The sequence below is a fragment of the Heterodontus francisci genome, chromosome 18, assembly GCF_036365525.1.
Source record: "Heterodontus francisci isolate sHetFra1 chromosome 18, sHetFra1.hap1, whole genome shotgun sequence".
NCBI lineage: Eukaryota > Metazoa > Chordata > Chondrichthyes > Heterodontiformes > Heterodontidae > Heterodontus > Heterodontus francisci.
The window spans coordinates 15,482,651-15,499,716 of NC_090388.1; the positions used below are offsets into that span (position 1 = coordinate 15,482,651).

The following is a 17,066-nucleotide window of genomic DNA, read 5'->3' on the forward strand; positions in this document are numbered from 1 at the left end:
GTGGGGATGTTTATTTATATGGAAGGAGGGCAGTAAATTCACAGGAGAGGCGCTAAGGAGAGCTGAGGAAATAGCAGGGCGGAACTGCAACATTTGCATCCCAATCTCTGGGTACAAAGCCACAGTAGAAGGCTCTGGAAAAAAAATACATACTGTTGTCCAAAACAAGGACCTCAGTCCATGTACTGTCCATCATTGTCAAAGATTGTTCACAGTTTTAGAACTGGGAGGAGGGGTTGGTACACTTGTCAGTGAGCGAGCTGCATCTGCCTTCCTGCTGGTGTACCTCTCAAAATGAAGGCCAAGCTCGGAATTCCCTGGCAGCACAAAGCAACTAGATAGAATTCAAAACGTTGGAAAGCACATTAGAGCAGAGTATCACTGCACTGTGCCAAGGCAGTTGGAGAATGCTAGGATGTGGGGAAGATCAGAGGCAGACTCCTCCTGTACTGGCAGGGATATAGAGCCAAGGTGGATAAGTAGGAGTAAAGATACAGATCAGCCATGAATCTAACGGAATAGGCTCGAGGGGCTGAATGGCCTACTCCTGGAGTGCGTTATCCAGCAAACGAGGAATTGGGAGAAAACCAAAACAGGAATCTTTACTCAAATTACAAAAAAATCTAATGACTCCCCACTCTGCAGTCAAAAAAAAAAATCTACAAAGGATTTGAAGTGTGCTTAGATCAGTGCTAATGGATAATTCAAGTGAATCCTTGGCAACATAACTGGACAAACAGACCACCGAACAGCCTGAATAAAAGGCTAACTTACAAATGAATATATTTAAAACCATTAGCATGGAGGAATAATAGACCATGCACAAGAAATGTTGAGTGCATGGGCCAATATTTAACGGGGAGGTGTGATTTCCATCATTAACATTGCTGAGCTGCAGATTTGCATTGGTCAGAGAAGAACATGCCCCATTTGCATTGTTACATTCCCCCCCCACCCTCCTCCTCATTCATAGCCACGGTTGCATGCTATCCTACCTTCTCTTTCATTTTCTCGATCTTCTTCACCGAGCTTCGCCTCTGGTGCTTTTCTTCCAGCCGAATGTTGAAGACAGGGTCCTTCCCGATCTGCTTCTCCTCCTGTTTCTCAGCCTCTTTTAGTTTACTCTCTGCGCTGATGCTTTCAGTGTGATACATGTGGTACGTCTTCATGACCTGCGACAGTGACAAATGGGGTGGTGAGGAAACCAAGATGAAGCATCACTTCAACAGAAAGGAGGAAGAAAGAACGTGCATTTATATAACGTCTTTCACAACCTCAGGACATCCCAAAACACTTTACAGCCAATGAAGTGCTTATGAAGCGTAGTCACTGTTGTACTATAGGGATCAGTTTACACACCAACACACAAATATCAGCAAGCCTTCCAAACAGCACTGTGGGTGTACCTACCCCAGATGGACTGCAGCGGTTCAAGAAGGCAGCTTCTCAAAGGCCATTAGGGATGGGCAATAAATGCTGGCCTCGTCAGAGATGCTTACATCCCAGGAACAAATAAAAACAAAAGCCAATCATCATTCTTTTGAGGTTTCCCCGTTAACAATTTAAGCTATTTAGTGCCAATTCATAATATAACTGGAGTACGTTATCTTCACAACCAGTGCAGTCACAAGGAGGAAAGATTTGATGGAATGTAAAAGCTCCAGTCTGGTGTGTCCTGGGTAACTGATTTTGCTGTTATACCAGGGACATGTCAGCTGTTTGTGTTTACTAATAGGTTTTTTTCATTAAGTATATATTATCCCATATTGAAGGTTTCAGCCATGACTCAGTTGGTAGCACTCCCACCTCGAGTCAGAAGGTTGTGCTTTCTAGCCCCACTCCAGAAACTGGAGCATATAATCCAGGCTGACACTCCAGTGCAGTACTGAGGGAGTGCTGCACTGTCGAAGGTGCCATGTTTTGGATGAGATGCTGAACCGAAGCCCTGTTTGCCCTCTCAGGTGGGCATGAAAGATCCCATGGGACGATTCCAAAGTACAGCAGTGGAGTTCTCCCCAGTGCCCTGGCCAATATTCATCCCTGAAGCAACATCACTTCAAAAAATATGCCCAGATTATCTGGTCCTTATCACATTGCTATTGGTGGGATCTTGCTGTGTGCAAATTGGTGCTGTGTTCCCAACATTACAATAGTGAACACTCTTCAAAAGTAGTTAATTGGCTGTAAAGCGCTTTGGGATGTTCGAAGACCATGAAAGATGTTACTGTTATAAACGTTGGACTTTGTAGTAAAGTTAAGTTTTAAAAACAGTGATCTTTAATGTAGTGTAAAATGGATTCGGAAGAGACATGCGACCTCACATCAAGTTTTCCCAGAGACAAGCCAGGGGTCTTGGTTACCATGCAAACAAGGAATCCAGATCAAAGCCCCTTTTGAAAGCAGGGTACAATGTTATAACACCTAAAGAGCAATGGGTTTCGCTCTCCCAGACTCTCAGATTGTAAACTGGGAGCCAGGGGCTCTGAAAATGCAACTTCAAGTTGCAATCTCTGACAGCTGGAAACAAAGGATGAACCAGGTGGTTTTGCTATGCTGAGAAATTTATAAAAGGCCAACTATTGACTTTTGAACACAATAAATTCACAGGCTTTCCTAGGTCGGAGAGGCTGTAAGGAAGAAAAGGACTAGCAAGCCAGAGAGCAGTGCAGCTGAAGAGGAAGAGAGAGAAACAGATACTCTGAGATCACCGATACAGCAAAAGGCTGCTAAGACTCAAACCCATTCGAAAGTTGAGGTTGGTGGGGGTGCAAAGACCAACGGGGTCACCAGAGATTGCCTTATTAAAGGAGGTCTAGGTTGAATGAACTCAGAAGAAGTGAGTGAAGTGGACATTTGCTTTGAGAAGGACTGGGAGATCCAACCCATTGCAACTGGGAGATGTTTGGGACTTTTAACTGCAAGGATACCTTTTTTTAAATCGCTGAGAACATTATGTAACGTATAAATGTGGGGCTGAATTTTGAAAGCTCGCCACCGAGATCGGCAGCAAGCATCAAAAAAGGTGCACGCATGCGCGACTTGTGCGCCGCTGTGATATTTTGTGCAGTGGCTCATTTACATGGAGGAAGCGGAATGCCCAGCCCAAAGGATGTAGAGAGGGCGGCCGCTCCGTCCCTGGCAATGGCGTCCAGCACCACTGCGCAGGCACCATTTCTAAAGGGCTTCAAGCCCTTCAGTTACATTAACATATTTTAAAGGTCCCGGTCTCCAACAAATAAAAATAACATTTTAATACAACTTTGAATCCTCCCCACAATGAGTGATCTATATATAAATTGCCCTCTCCCCCTATAAAAACTTTTATTCATATCATGAACTTTCCCCGCCAAACTTTATTCCCATGACCCTCAACCCCTTCCCACAATCCCTGCAACTAACTGCATTTGTTTTTGCCGCTCCCCCCACCCCCGCCCTGAAAAATTCACTCCTCCCCCTTCCCCACCAATGTCATGCCGCGGATCTCTGAACAGAGATCTGGAGGCATGGGAGTTCCGGCCACCAGGTGGAATATCAGCTTGGGACGGCAGTCAGGACAAGTTACGTGCTTATGCATTTGTTTAAGTGAAGGTTCCACCGCCGAGAAGCAGGGGACTGCCCTGCGGCCTTGCCGCTGCCCGTAAAATGCGGTGGGGCCTTCCCATAGCGGGCCTCTCCTGGAAGTATTTTCCAGGCCCCCCACACCTCCCCGACATCGGGGAACTTATAAAATTCAGTCAAATCTCTGGACAAGGGCGGGAAAAATGTACCCAAAGTGGCCCTCATCCTGATGACCACCTTCGTGTGCGGCTGCATCAAGCTATGTGTAGATCCCCAGTACGCAAACTCCAAGTGTCACTACGTGCTGAGGTTCTATCTGTCCCCGGTGTTGCGAAGGATGGGCCTGGTCACATTGCCACGGAACGCACCGTGCAGTTGGGCGGCGCCGTACCACCTATCCTTCGTGGAGCAGTTTCTGCGGAAAAACACCTTTGACCACCGGTCCATCAGGCAGTGGTCTGCACGGAATGTCCTCAAGGCCCTACGGGAAAAGGAAACGGTGGATCCTGTCGGATGGTTCCCCGAGCAGACCGTCAAAGTCATTTGGCGGAACGCCTCATCACCAGAACTTTCAAACAAGCACCAAGACGTAGCTTGGCTGGTGGTGAGAAGGGCCCTCCCCGTCAGATCCTTCATGCACACCCGAAGTCTCGCCCCCTCTGCACAGTGCCCCCGCGTTGGCTGTGGTGGGGAAGAGACGGTCGCCCACCTCATCCTGGAATGTGCCTTTGCAAAGCAGGTGTGGAAAGAGATGCAGTGGTTTTTGTCAAGGTTCATCCCAAGCAGCTCTGTAACACAGGAGTCTGTGCTCTACGGGCTGTTCCCAGGGACGCACACCGAGACAAACATCAACTGCTGCTGGAGGACTATCAATTCGGTGAAAGACGCCCTTTGGTCTGCCCGAAACTTGCTGGTCTTCCAGCGCAAAGAGTTGTCCACCACCGAATGTTGCAGACTGGCACATTCCAAGGTCCAGGACTACGTGCTGAGGGACGCACTAAAGCTTGGGGCAGCCGCAGCAAAGGCTCAATGGGGAAAGACCACAGTGTAAGGTTCCCCCACCAAGCTGGACTGAGGGGCTGGATCCATGGGAAACCCCTCGAACTGTATCGTTAATATTCTGAATTGTTGTAAATGTAAAACTGTAATTGACATGACAATTGTGAAACGGAAGGGCTGGGAAGAAACTCATGACAGTATTGAAGGAAACTGATCTCCCTTGCAATGTTTGTATTTTTTGGTGCTGTTTGGAAACTGTTTGGCAATGTAATTTTTACAGATTTTTATGAATAAAGTATATTTTGGAAAAAAAAAAAATTCAGTCCGTGGTGTGGAATTTTCAAGTGTGTTAATAAATTAATGGGAAATACCTTTCTTTGTAATTTAGTGTATTAGATACCACCTAAGCATGGTTTAGTTGTTCTAGTAAAAGTCTATCAAAAAAAAATGAAATCTTGTGTCATTCTTTAATTGGTCTGGGGGAAGTTCATATCTCTTGTTTTAAAGTTAACAATCTCTACTGAGATCGTAACAGCTTCATAAATGCAAGTCTTTATTTCTTTAAACAGCACATCTCCAGTGATGATGGTATTGTTTTCAGAACTACATACAATTACGCTTGATTGGCCCCAATAAAATATTCCAAATAATAGTAGGATTATGTCCTTTGACCACTGAAACCCAACATCCCATTTGCTTTTTGACAACTTGTCTTGGTGTCTTGAGGGAACTATTATGATCCCAAGGTCCCTTTACTGATCTGCTTTTTGCCACTATTTTTCTAATAAATCCTGCAATCACGCTGTGTTCCTTGTTCCCTAAATGCATGACTTTACATTAAGCTGGACCAGTCAATGGGCTGATCATTTTGCCCATGAAACAAGGTCCTCTTACCGATACTTCCATCTTCCATCTCTTAACGACATCAGGTATTTTGGTATATAACAGCTGGCTCCCTCTTTTGAATCGTTTATAAAATGTTGGAGACTAAGCCCATCACAAAGTCCTCGCAATTCCAACCCCTTTCCCCAGTCATGCATTCAGAGCTTTCTTATCCTATCACTCAAACCAGTTTCCAGTCCATCTACAACTTGCAGTAAGTCATGTCTGCTGGCTCGGTGTACTCATTTTCCAAGAGTCGTCTTCTCAAAAGTCTCACTAAAATCCAGGTAATTCGCACATCTACATTCTTGTCCTTTTCCACATTTTCATCACACGTCCTATTCAATTACTCTGGCATGCCTTCCCTTACACTTCCCAATTAGTTTATATCTTTGTTAAGTGATCCACAACCTTGTTTTCCAGAATGTCACCTGGTCTGTGTGGAGTGTTCCCCCCCCCCCACCAAAATCTACCCGTGTTCATCGCACCATCCGGAGCTTTCTGGCAAGATACGGTTGGATGACACCGCCTTTACACCAATTTCTGTTTTACTTGTTTCTCAGTAGTAAAATGGCTACAACATGCACTAATTTCTGGGCATGCGGTCAGTACCTGATCTGTGCCGGCAGCATGGCTGCTACCAAATTGGTCCTCGGTGATTTTTTGGTGACTCAGTTTAAAAATATGCAAGGAACAATTGTGCATCTGTTTCAGCAGCCTGCTACACTATGTATGGGAAAACTAGACGAAGCGTTATGCCAGGCTAGCTTTGTCTATTTTTTCTGGTTCTACAGTGGCCTAACTAGCTGTTCTTCAAAAGGGACCTCTGGCGCAGAAGAAAAAGCAGGAAAATGTTTTTTTCCCCCCCACGTCTCTCCTGTTCCTCCTGCTTCCACAACACAACTGCAGACCTCTCGTAGCCCATGCTCAACACTTCCCCATGTCCCTCTAACTTCCAGCGAGGCAGTAGGATCAAAGATCAATACTCGGCATGGAGGCGAGCTGCCTATGGAGCCGCGACAAGCACTCCGATTAATAGAAATTGGGCCTCAGGCCTCATTGTAACAAGCTTTGGTCAAACACTAGAAGTGCACAGTCAGTTATGCGCCTAAAAATGGACTTTGATGAACAATGGAAAGGGTTCATGAGGGTAGTGCAGTTGATGTGTATATGGACTTTCAAAAGGAGCGGGAGAAAGCTCAAACGGTGGGCCTCTAATTTTGCTAACAAGTCTGAAATTAAAGGGAGAGTGGCAGTGTGGATATAAAACTGGCTATGGGTCAGAAAGCTGAGAGTAATGTTGAACAGTTGGTTTCCAGACTGGAGGAAAGTATACAGTGGCATTCCCCAGGGGTCGGTATGAGGACTACCGCATATATCAACATCTTGGATTTGGGTATAGGGGGCATATGACTCAAATGTAGTAAACAATGAGGAGAGTAGTAACAGACTTCAGGGGTTCATAGACTGATGACATATAGCAAATGCAATTTAATGCAGAGAAGTGGGAAGCGATAAACTTTGGTAGGAAAAAGGCATTATGAACTAAATGGTGGAATTTTAAAAAAGGATGCAGGAAGAGAGAGACCTGGGGGCATTTGTGCACAAATCTTTGAAGGTGGCAGGACAAGTTGAGAAGGATGTTAAAAAGGCCTAGGGGATCCTTGGCTTTATTAATAGAGGCATAAAGAACAAAAGCAAGGAGGTTATACTAAACCGTTCTAAACAGTGATCAGCCAGAGCAGTGTGTTCAATTCTGGGTGCCAGACTTTAGGAAGGATGTCAAGACCCTGGAGCGGGCACAGTGGAGATTTACCAGAATGGTATCAGGGATGAGGTAATGTGGAGAGTAGTGAGAAGCTGGGATTGTTTCCCCTAGAGCTCAAAAGATTAAGAGGAGATTTGATGGAGGTGATTTTGCTCAGAGTAAATAAGGACAAACTGTCTCCGGTGGTTGAAGGGCTGGTAACCACAGGACATAGATTTAAGGCGAATGGCAAAAAAAAAAGAGGCGACTCGAGAAAACTTTTTTTTTTACATAGCGAGTTGTTACGCTCTGGAATGCACTGGCTGAAAAAATAGTAACATTCAAAAGAGTACTGGATAAATACCTGAAGGGAAAACATAATATAGGGCTATGCAGAAATAGTAGGGGAGCAGGATTAATATCATAACTCTAGCAAAAAGCTGTCACAGGCAGGATGGGCACAATAGCCACATTCTGTGCTGTATCTGTATTCTACAACAAATTTCTACACCCTGAATCTGTTTAGAAGCAGAGAACTCATTTCTAAAAGAAGCTTTGGAAAGAGAGAGCAAGCTAGTCAGTGATGTATAGAGTGAGTCAGGTGTAATGAAAGAGATTCTGAAACAGAAGTGTGGGAGGTGAGTGGTCATGGGTATGAGCTGAAGGAAGGAGTTATGAATCAGCACTTCAATCCCATGTAGTTTACAAATGGTGCCTCCTGTTACTGTGTCACTCAGAGGTATACATAGTTTACTTCGCAAGTCACAATCCCTTTGCTTCCAATCCAGTAATAAACTTTGTTGCTATAAAGTGTCAAGATGTTAAAAAAAAAAAATCCTATTTACAGGCTATGGTTTCAGCTCTATACCTGCTTACTTCAGGCTCACGGAAAAGATATTTAATCATCTTCAACAATAGCCAGCTTCTCACTAGGTCAAAATTAACAGACACAGACCAATTCACATCATGTAGATAAACTTTGCGATACCAAGAATAGCTCTCATCCATTAAAACATCTTCCTCTGTCCCCACAGGTTTGCCACGGAAGCCAATCAGTTTTGCCAATGTTGGCTGTGCCTTAGTAGATAGCACTCTTACCTCTGATGCAGAAGGTTGTGAGTTCAAACCCCTCTCCAGAGACTTAAGCACATAATCCAGGGAGACACTCCCAGTGCAGTACTGAGGCAGTGCTACATTGTTGGAGGCGTTAAGCTCAGGTAAAATAAAAGCAAAATACTGCAGATGCTGGAAATCTGAAATAAAAACAAGAAATGCTGGAAATGCTCAGCAGGTCGGGCAGCATCTGTGCAGAGAGAAGCAGAGTTAATGTTTCAGGTCAGAGACCATTCGTTAACTCTGCTTCTCTCTGCACAGATGCTGCCAGACCTGCTGAGTATTTCCAGCATTTCTTGTTTTTATGTTAGTCTCAGGTGCTGGCTGCCCTCTCAAGTAGATGAAAAGATCCCACAGCACTATTTCGAAGAAATGCAAGGGAATTCTATCGAGTGTCAATATGCATCTCTCAAACAGCATCACTAAAACAGATTATTTGATCATTATCTCACTGCTTTTTCCGGGACCATGCTGTGCACAAATTGGCTGCCACATCTCCTACATTTTACAAAGGTGACTACACTTCAAAAGTACTCAGTTGGCTCAAATGTATTTTGGGATTTCCTGAGGTTGTGAACAGCACGACATAAATGCAAATCTTTTTTCTTTGTCAGGTTTTCTACCACAGGCATTGTAACACACTAATTCCCCCAGGAAATGTACTGCAAAAATCAACCATTAAGTGCCTTTTTATAGAAAATATTAGCATCGTTTAACTGTCTAAATGTTTTCCACTATCTGGGCTTCAAGAGAATCTCTTGGACACAGTGGTGACTAATGAGGCTATGTAAAAATATTTATACATATAGATGTGTCATAGGAGAGGGGCCATTTACTGAGATAAACAAACCACTGATTTGTACTTTGGGCTCCTGCCAAAGTACAAACCAAAAAGTGAAAATAAAACAAACATCCCAACATAAAATGGCGTTCAGAAGTTAAGTGCACAATTTATTAGCTTTTTTCAAGCCAAATTGCCTTAGATTAATGTCATTTCTTCATTCTATAATGGCAGAGCCTCTTTACCCACACTGGGTACAGTAAGTGACCCTTGCTTAGGATTCCACAGTTCAGAGTCAGAGCACATTTCGACTCTCTGATTCAGCTGCTAAAATCAGTAGACTTATGGACTCAGTATACGTGCACTTGAGAGAGTTTGGAATCAGCATTATGTGGTGTTTACAGAAGAGAAACAGGCCATTCAGCCAAACAGGTCCATTCTGGCTTACATTCCACGCTCCTCCACCCCTCTGCATCAAACCCTGTCAACTTATCCTATTTCTTTCACTCTCATGCATTTAGCTAGGTTCCCCTTAAACGCATTGATGCCAGTAACCTGGACTAGTCCTTGCAACAGCGAGTTCCACATTCTCACCACTCTGAGTAAAGAAGTTTCTCCTGAATTCCTTGTTGGATTTATGAGTGACTATTTTATATTCATGGCAGCTCATGGTGGTCCCCCTGCTAGAGGAAACATTTTCTCTACCTCTACCCTATCAAACTCTTTCATAACATAGCAACATAGAAAATAGGAGCAGGAGCCCTTCGAGCCTGCTCCACCATTCATTATGATCATGGCTGATCATCCAACTCAGTAACCTGTTCCCGCTTTCGCTCCATACCCTTGGATCCCTTTAAACCCAAGAGCTATATCTAATTCCTTCTTGGAACCATACAATGTTTTGGCCTCAACTGCTTTCTAACCTTAAAGACATCAGGTCATCCCTCAATCTACTCTTTTCTAGAGAAAGGAACACCAGCCTTTTCAATCTTTCCTGATAGGTCAAACCTCTCAGTTCTGATATCATCCTTGTAAATCGTTATTACATCTTTTTCAGTGTCTCTGTATCCTTTATATAACATGGACACAGTACTTTGATGTAATCTATAGTTTACCAGCTGATGACTTAAACATGAACTCGACTATTTCAGCAAGTGAAATGAAGCTTAAAAATTAAAGGCAATTTATCTAAAACTTGGACATGACCTGATTTTCCAACATTTTTCTGTAAGAATAAGTTTATGAGCAATTATGTTATGATTGGGGCAGTTGGTGAGCACATTTCTAACATGTACTAGATTCTCAAATAGTTCAAGGTACATAAAATTTAAATCCATATTGACTTCTTTCATCCCACCATTGGCCGTTGCCTTCAGCTGCCTCATCCCTAAGCTCTGGAATTCCCTCTCTAAATTTCTTCACCTCAACAAGTTTCTCTCCTCCTTTAAGAAGCTCCTTAAAACCCATCTCTTTGACCAAGCATTTGGTCACCTGACCTAATGTCCCCTTCTTTGTTTCAATGTCAATATTTGTCGAATGATGCTCGTGTGAAGTGCCTTGGAATGTTTTACTGCATTAAAAGTCTATATAAATGCAAGCTGCTGTTCTTGTAAACGTCTTGTCTTGTCCTCCTTATCTGGGCGGCACAGTGGCGCAGTGGTTAGCACCGCAGCCTCACAGCTCCAGGGACCCGGGTTCGATTCCGGGTACTGCCTGTGTGGAGTTTGCAAGTTCTCCCTGTGTCTGCGTGGGTTTTCTCCGGGTGCTCCGGTTTCCTCCCACAAGCCAAAAAGACTTGCAGGTTGATAGGTAAATTGGCCATTATAAATTGTCACTAGTATAGGTAGGTGGTAGGGAAATATAGGGACAGGTGGGGATGTTTGGTAGGAATATGGGATTAGTGTAGGATTAGTATAAATGGGTGGTTGATGTTCGGCACAGACTCGGTGGGCCGAAGGGCCTGTTTCAGTGCTGTATCTCTAATCTAATCTAATCTAATCTCGAGAGACAATGGGTAAGCGCCTGGAGGTGGTCAGTGGGGTGTGGAGCAGCGCCTGGAGTGGCTATAAAGGCCAATTCTAGAGTGACAGGCTCTTCCACAGGTGCTGCAGAGAAATTTGTTTGTCGGGGCTGTTGCACAGTTGGCTCTCCCCTTGTGCTTCTGTCTTTTTTCCTGCCAACTGCTAAGTCTCTTCGACTCGCCACACTTTAGCCCCGCCTTTATGGCTGCCCGCCAGCTCTGGCGAACGCTGGCAACTGACTCCCACGACTTGTGATCAATGTCACAGGACTTCATGTCGCGTTTGCAGATGTCTTTAAAGCGGAGACATGGACGGCCGGTGGGTCTGATACCAGTGGCGAGCTCGCTGTACAATGTGTCTTTGGGGATCCTGCCATCTTTCATGTGGCTCACATGGCCAAGCCATCTCAAGCGCCGCTGACTCAGTAGGGTGTACAAGCTGGGGATGTTGACCGCCTCGAGGACTTCTGTGTTGGAGATACCGTCCTGCCACCTGATGCCAAGTATTCTCCGGAGGCAGCGAAGATGGAATGAATTGAGACGTCGCTCTTGGCTGACATACGTTGTCCAGGCCTCGCTGCCATAGAGCAAGGTACTGAGGACACAGGCTTGATACACTCGGACTTTTGTGTTCCGTGTCAGTGCGCCATTTTCCCACACTCTCTTGGCCAGTCTGGACATAGCAGTGGAAGCCTTTCCCATGCGCTTGTTGATTTCCGCATCTAGAGACAGGTTACTGGTGATAGTTGAGCCTAGGTAGGTGAACTCTTGAACCACTTCCAGAGCGTGGTCACCGATATTGATGGATGGAGCATTTCTGACATCCTGTCCCATGATGTTCGTTTTCTTGAGGCTGATGGTTCGGCCAAATTCATTGCAGGCAGCCGCAAACCTGTCGATGAGACTCTGCAGGCACTCTTCAGTGTGAGATGTTAAAGCAGCATCGTCAGCAAAGAGGAGTTCCCTGATGAGGACTTTCCGTACTTTGGACTTCGCTCTTAGATGGGCAAGGTTGAACAACCTGCCCCCTGATCTTGTGTGGAGGAAGATTCCTTCTTCTGAAGACTTGAATGCATGTGAGAGCAGCAGGGAGGTAAACACAGGTACTAAATTCTCCTCTCTGCTTCTAAGACAAGTGTTAACTCATTTAAAATAAATTAATGCTTGTGTTAAAGTAAAGCAAGCAGGAATTCAATGTAACTGCATTGAACATTCTCACAGAAAAAGGCCTGAATTTAAAAAAAACTATTTTACTACTGAAACAGCGATCATTTTTGCAATTAAAAGGACGATTCTGAATGACAAGGGCTTCATAGAAAACTCCAACACCCACCGAGCACCTTACATGGACATTTTCCCAAGTAAAGCCCTTATTAAGTTGTCATGCTGGGCCCCCACCTGCCAAGAATGAGGCACATTGATTTTGTCATGAACATTGATTTTAAACTGTTACTGGAGTGAAGAAAGGACTTGTTAAACAGATCCGCCGTGGCTGGAAAAGACATTTGCATATTAACAGACAGTGTTTGGAAGGACAAAGCAGCCATTCCCTGACACATTCTACCCACAATCGACTTTTGATCACCAAAAGTTGAAGGTGGGGGAGCTCACATTCCAGGTTGATTGCTAAGATGGCCGAATACACAAACAAACATGGTCAAACCAGCTAGTCACATGACTAACCTGCTGGGCAACCTGAGTTTTTTGAATTTGTACAGTGGCGCAGTGGTTAGCACCGCAGCCTCACAGCTCCAGCGACCCGGGTTCAATTCTGGGTACTGCCTGTGTGGAGTTTGCAAGTTCTCCCTGTGTCTGCGTGGGTTTCCTCCGGGTGCTCCGGTTTCCTCCCACATGCCAAAGACTTGCAGGTTGATAGGTTAATTGGCCATTATAAATTGCCCCTAGTGTAGGTAGGTGGTAGGGAAATATAGGGACAGGTAGGGATGTGGTAGGGATATGGGATTAGTGTAGGATTAGTATAAATGGGTGGTTGATGGTCGGCATAGACTCGGTGGGCCGAAGGGCCTGTTTCAGTGCTGTATCTCTAAACTAAACTAAACAAAACAGTTAGGGCAGAAAGCTTCTGGACTGAAGATCTCTCCTGACTGCTCCCATCTCTTTCTCACAAGCCTCTGAATCCACTGAAGACACTTGAACCACAAGAGAGAAAAGTCTCCTACAGCAAACAAGGTTTAACAAGAATACTGGGCCTCAATGAAAAGCAAGATCAACCTACAATCAATGACTCTACAGTCAGCTCGAAGAACCATAACAACAACTCTTCAGATATTGCCTCAAACATTTCCACTTTATTTCTTCTGTTCTCATTCCGTCTCCGTCTGCATGCGTGTATCATGTGTGCATGCTAGTATGGGGGGGCGCTGTGTATCCGCAGGCGTTAACCGAATTAGAGTTTAAATTTAAATAAATTTCAACTTTTCTTCTTTAAGCCGAAGAAAGCCTGTTTGTGCTGGTTTCTGCCTCATAATTGGAAAGCAGTGAACAAGGATTCACCAAAGGGGGAGCTAAAAACAGTGTTTAAAAATAAAACCCTGTTGCAGTCAGACCAGGTGAAGACTGTAAGGGAACCCTAGACCCCTTTCTCACCTGGTGGTAACAAAGTACATGAATCATTTTAGGGAATTTTAGATTCCAGAACAGTTTTTGAGCATGCACGCTGCAGTTCTACACAGCATTCTATACAAAAACATGCCTCAGTGTTTAAAATAACCCTTTTAAGATGTTTCACTGAAATAGGACACTGGAGAAATAAGATACAATTTACAGACTGCAGCCAGTTCAAGAATAATTAATGATTTCTATTTTAATTGGTTAGAAGGGGTTACGGCCTGCAAAGTGTTTCTTGCTTTGCACAGTCATCAATTTGCTGTGTTCAGTCTGGACGTTGAATTCATTGGGGGTCAGTTCGATGGGGTGCAACAGCTCTTTCATACCTCCCCTAAGTGACCAGACTTCAACAGTGAGCCTGGCATGGGGATTCCACAGATTATCTGACTGCAGATACATCACTGATTGAGGTTGCCCTTGGTTTGTGCCTCAACACTGACATGTGCTCACCATCCAGCAGACGTGACTGGCGGTGGGAGCGGCGGTGGGTCCAATCAGGAGCAGCAACACCGGCCGATTTGTCCCTCTCTGGCCATGGGTTACCCAAAGACAATTGCAGTGACTGAACTGCTGCCCCACTGTTGGAAATAGAAAACCGCATGACACTATCCCAGGGAAAGTGCGGAGCGCTTCTCAGTTTCCTGGCCAATAACTTTCCTTTAACCAATGTCACTATGAACAGGCCATACGTGTTGGTTCCAGTTACCTGCAGAAGAGTAACTACATTCCAAAAAGTTATTTATTAAACTTTGAGTATTCCTTTTGCATAATGTGCATTGCATTCTCAACAACACTGCCAAACACTTGTCTGGATCCAAAATGTCTTTACGCATTTTTTTTTAAAAAAGTGAAGTATAAATTCACTCCCCCACTCCTGAGCAGTGTATCAATCTAAATGCTACAACAACAAATACACTTCACAAAAGTAGGTCATTGGTTGTGCAGTGCTGTGGGATGCCCCATGGTCATAAAAGGCACTATATAAATGCAAGTCATTTTTTCTTTTAGAAGAGATGGTGGGCAGGCGATTTATTCCCCGATTTCTGCCAATACAGGTGGCCACTAGAACAGGAGCGTCCAAACTAAGGGTCTGGCAGCCACTGGCGGCCACGTCTTTAACTGCTGAAGCCCCAAGCTCTGGAATTCCCTCTCTCTCCATCTATAAGATGCTCCTTAAAACCTACCCCTTTGACCAAGCTTTTGGATATCTATCCGAATATCTCCTTATGTGGCTCCGTGTCAAAGTTTGTTTGATAATGTGAAATGCCTTGGAATGTTTTATCATGTTAAGAGTGCTACATAAATGCAAGTAGTTGTTGACAATCTAGCCCACAAATCATAACAACAACAAATCCCAGGTAACTCTGTTCTATACTTAGATTTCTTACTTGCTGGTGTGTCTTGTTTGAATCTAGTGGGCCTGAAGGTTTGGAAAGGGCTTCCTTAGCAATGTTGTCTCACTGGTGCAGAAACATTGATGTAAACTTCACACATGGTCTGTGGGACTCCATGGTGCAGACTTAAGTGGCCATCGACGACTAAAATTTGGACACTCCTGTCGTGCTGGCACTGCAAGATTCTGTAGATCTCCTGCCCTCACTTGCGCTCATGGGAAATTAGATCTTGCCTTTTGCGCTGGTCCACCCATAAGGGCATAGTTTACTAAGGCGTTCTGTAGGAACATTCTGGTTGTGTAAATACGATCTGCCTTAGAAGGATGCCAGAGACCTTCCCATACAATTTTTTTTTATTCATTCATGGGACGTGGGCGTCACTGGCCAGGCCAGCATTTATTGCCCATCCCCAATTGCCTTGGAGTGTTAGCCTATCTACCCAATGCATAACCATATTGCCAAATTACCTGCGATTGTGAAATGTTCCTGACTAAATTTAAACAAAAGTGACAATTCAATGCACCACTTTAAATGGGTGAAACAAACCCATGCATAGATGTGGTGAAACCTGCTCACTGAATCAGTCAGCGCATTACCCCTGCATTTGAGGAATAAGAACATAAGAAATAGCAGGAGTGGACCATCTGGCCCCTCGAGCCTGCTCCGTCATTCAATGCGACCATGGCTGATCTATTTATTTTATTTTATTTATTATTTATTTATTTAGAGATACAGCACTGAAACAGGCCCTTCGGCCCACCGAGGCCAACCAGCAACCACCCACCTATACCAATCCTACACTAATCTCATATTCCTACCCCATCCCCATCTTCCCTCAATTCCCCTACCACCTACCTACACGAGGGACAATTTACAATGGCCAATTTACCTATCAACCTGCAAGTCTTTGGCTGTGGGAGGAAACCGGAGCACCCGGCGAAAACCCACGCGGTCACAGGGAGAACTTGCAAACTCCCCACAAGCAGTACCCAGAACTAAACCTGGGTTGCTGGAGCTGTGAGGCTGCGGTGCTAACCACTGCGCCACCCAGTCTTAAACATATTCAATGAATAAAAGGCCAACTTCCCAGCAAGCATGTCACTTAGAGCATACCAACAGCTCACCAGAATCCACTGTGTAGTTTTTAAAAAATAAATGTAGCCCTCTTTCAAATACATAAAATCTACAGCACAGAAATAGGCCATTTGGCCCAACTGGTTTATGGTGGTGTTTATGCTCCATGGGAGCCTCATCCTACCCCCATCTAACCCAAGCAACATATTCTTCAATTACTTACTCCTTCATATACTTATCAAGCTTCCCCTTAAATACATTGATCAAACCCTTCATAATCTTAAAGGCTTCCATTAGGCCACCCACTCAGCCTTTACTTTGCTAGAGAGAACAGGTCCACCCTGTTCAGCATTTCCTGATAAATATATCCTCTAGGTTCTAGTATCATCCTTGTGAATCTTTCTTGTACCTTCTCTGGTGCCTCTATTAGCGTTTTATAAATGGTGAAAACACATTAAGACGCTCCCTCCTGTAGACAGCCTTCAATAGTAGGTCTGGTGTATTTGCCTATTCATAATACACTCCAGTACTAACACTATAGAGGGGTCTGTTCACTGACCCAGTTACACAACTGCATCTACAGCTGGAGTTTGAACTTTACCCCTGCAATGCCTTTGCTACGCTTGTCTTTCGTGCATCGAAGTAACTTTACCAAAACAACATTCCCTGTGGAATTAGCTGATGTATAAACAAGAGCTGAAGCAGGAACATGAAATTATATAGAGCCAGTCACGAAGCTAGCATTTATATAGAGCCTTTCACACCCTGTCCCAAAGTGCTATTGAAAAGGTCACAGTATGGGTGCGCAATAATTGGACAAAAAACACCAAGAGGGCAAGTCTTCCGATGCAAAAAGTAAAATACAAGTTT

The 17,066-nt window shown here is 44.4% G+C and overlaps 1 protein-coding gene across 4 annotated transcripts in view; it reads right to left on the reverse strand.

The window, feature by feature from the left end:
* LOC137379474 (SLIT-ROBO Rho GTPase-activating protein 1) overlaps positions 1-17,066 on the reverse strand; it is a 278,218-nt gene that overhangs the window by 86,589 nt on the left and 174,563 nt on the right. For all 4 annotated transcript variants that reach the window (XM_068050344.1, XM_068050343.1, XM_068050345.1 and 1 more), the window contains exon 5: positions 996-1,172. In XM_068050344.1, the coding sequence (XP_067906445.1) occupies positions 996-1,172 (177 nt within the window). The remainder of the gene's footprint in view (positions 1-995; positions 1,173-17,066) is intronic.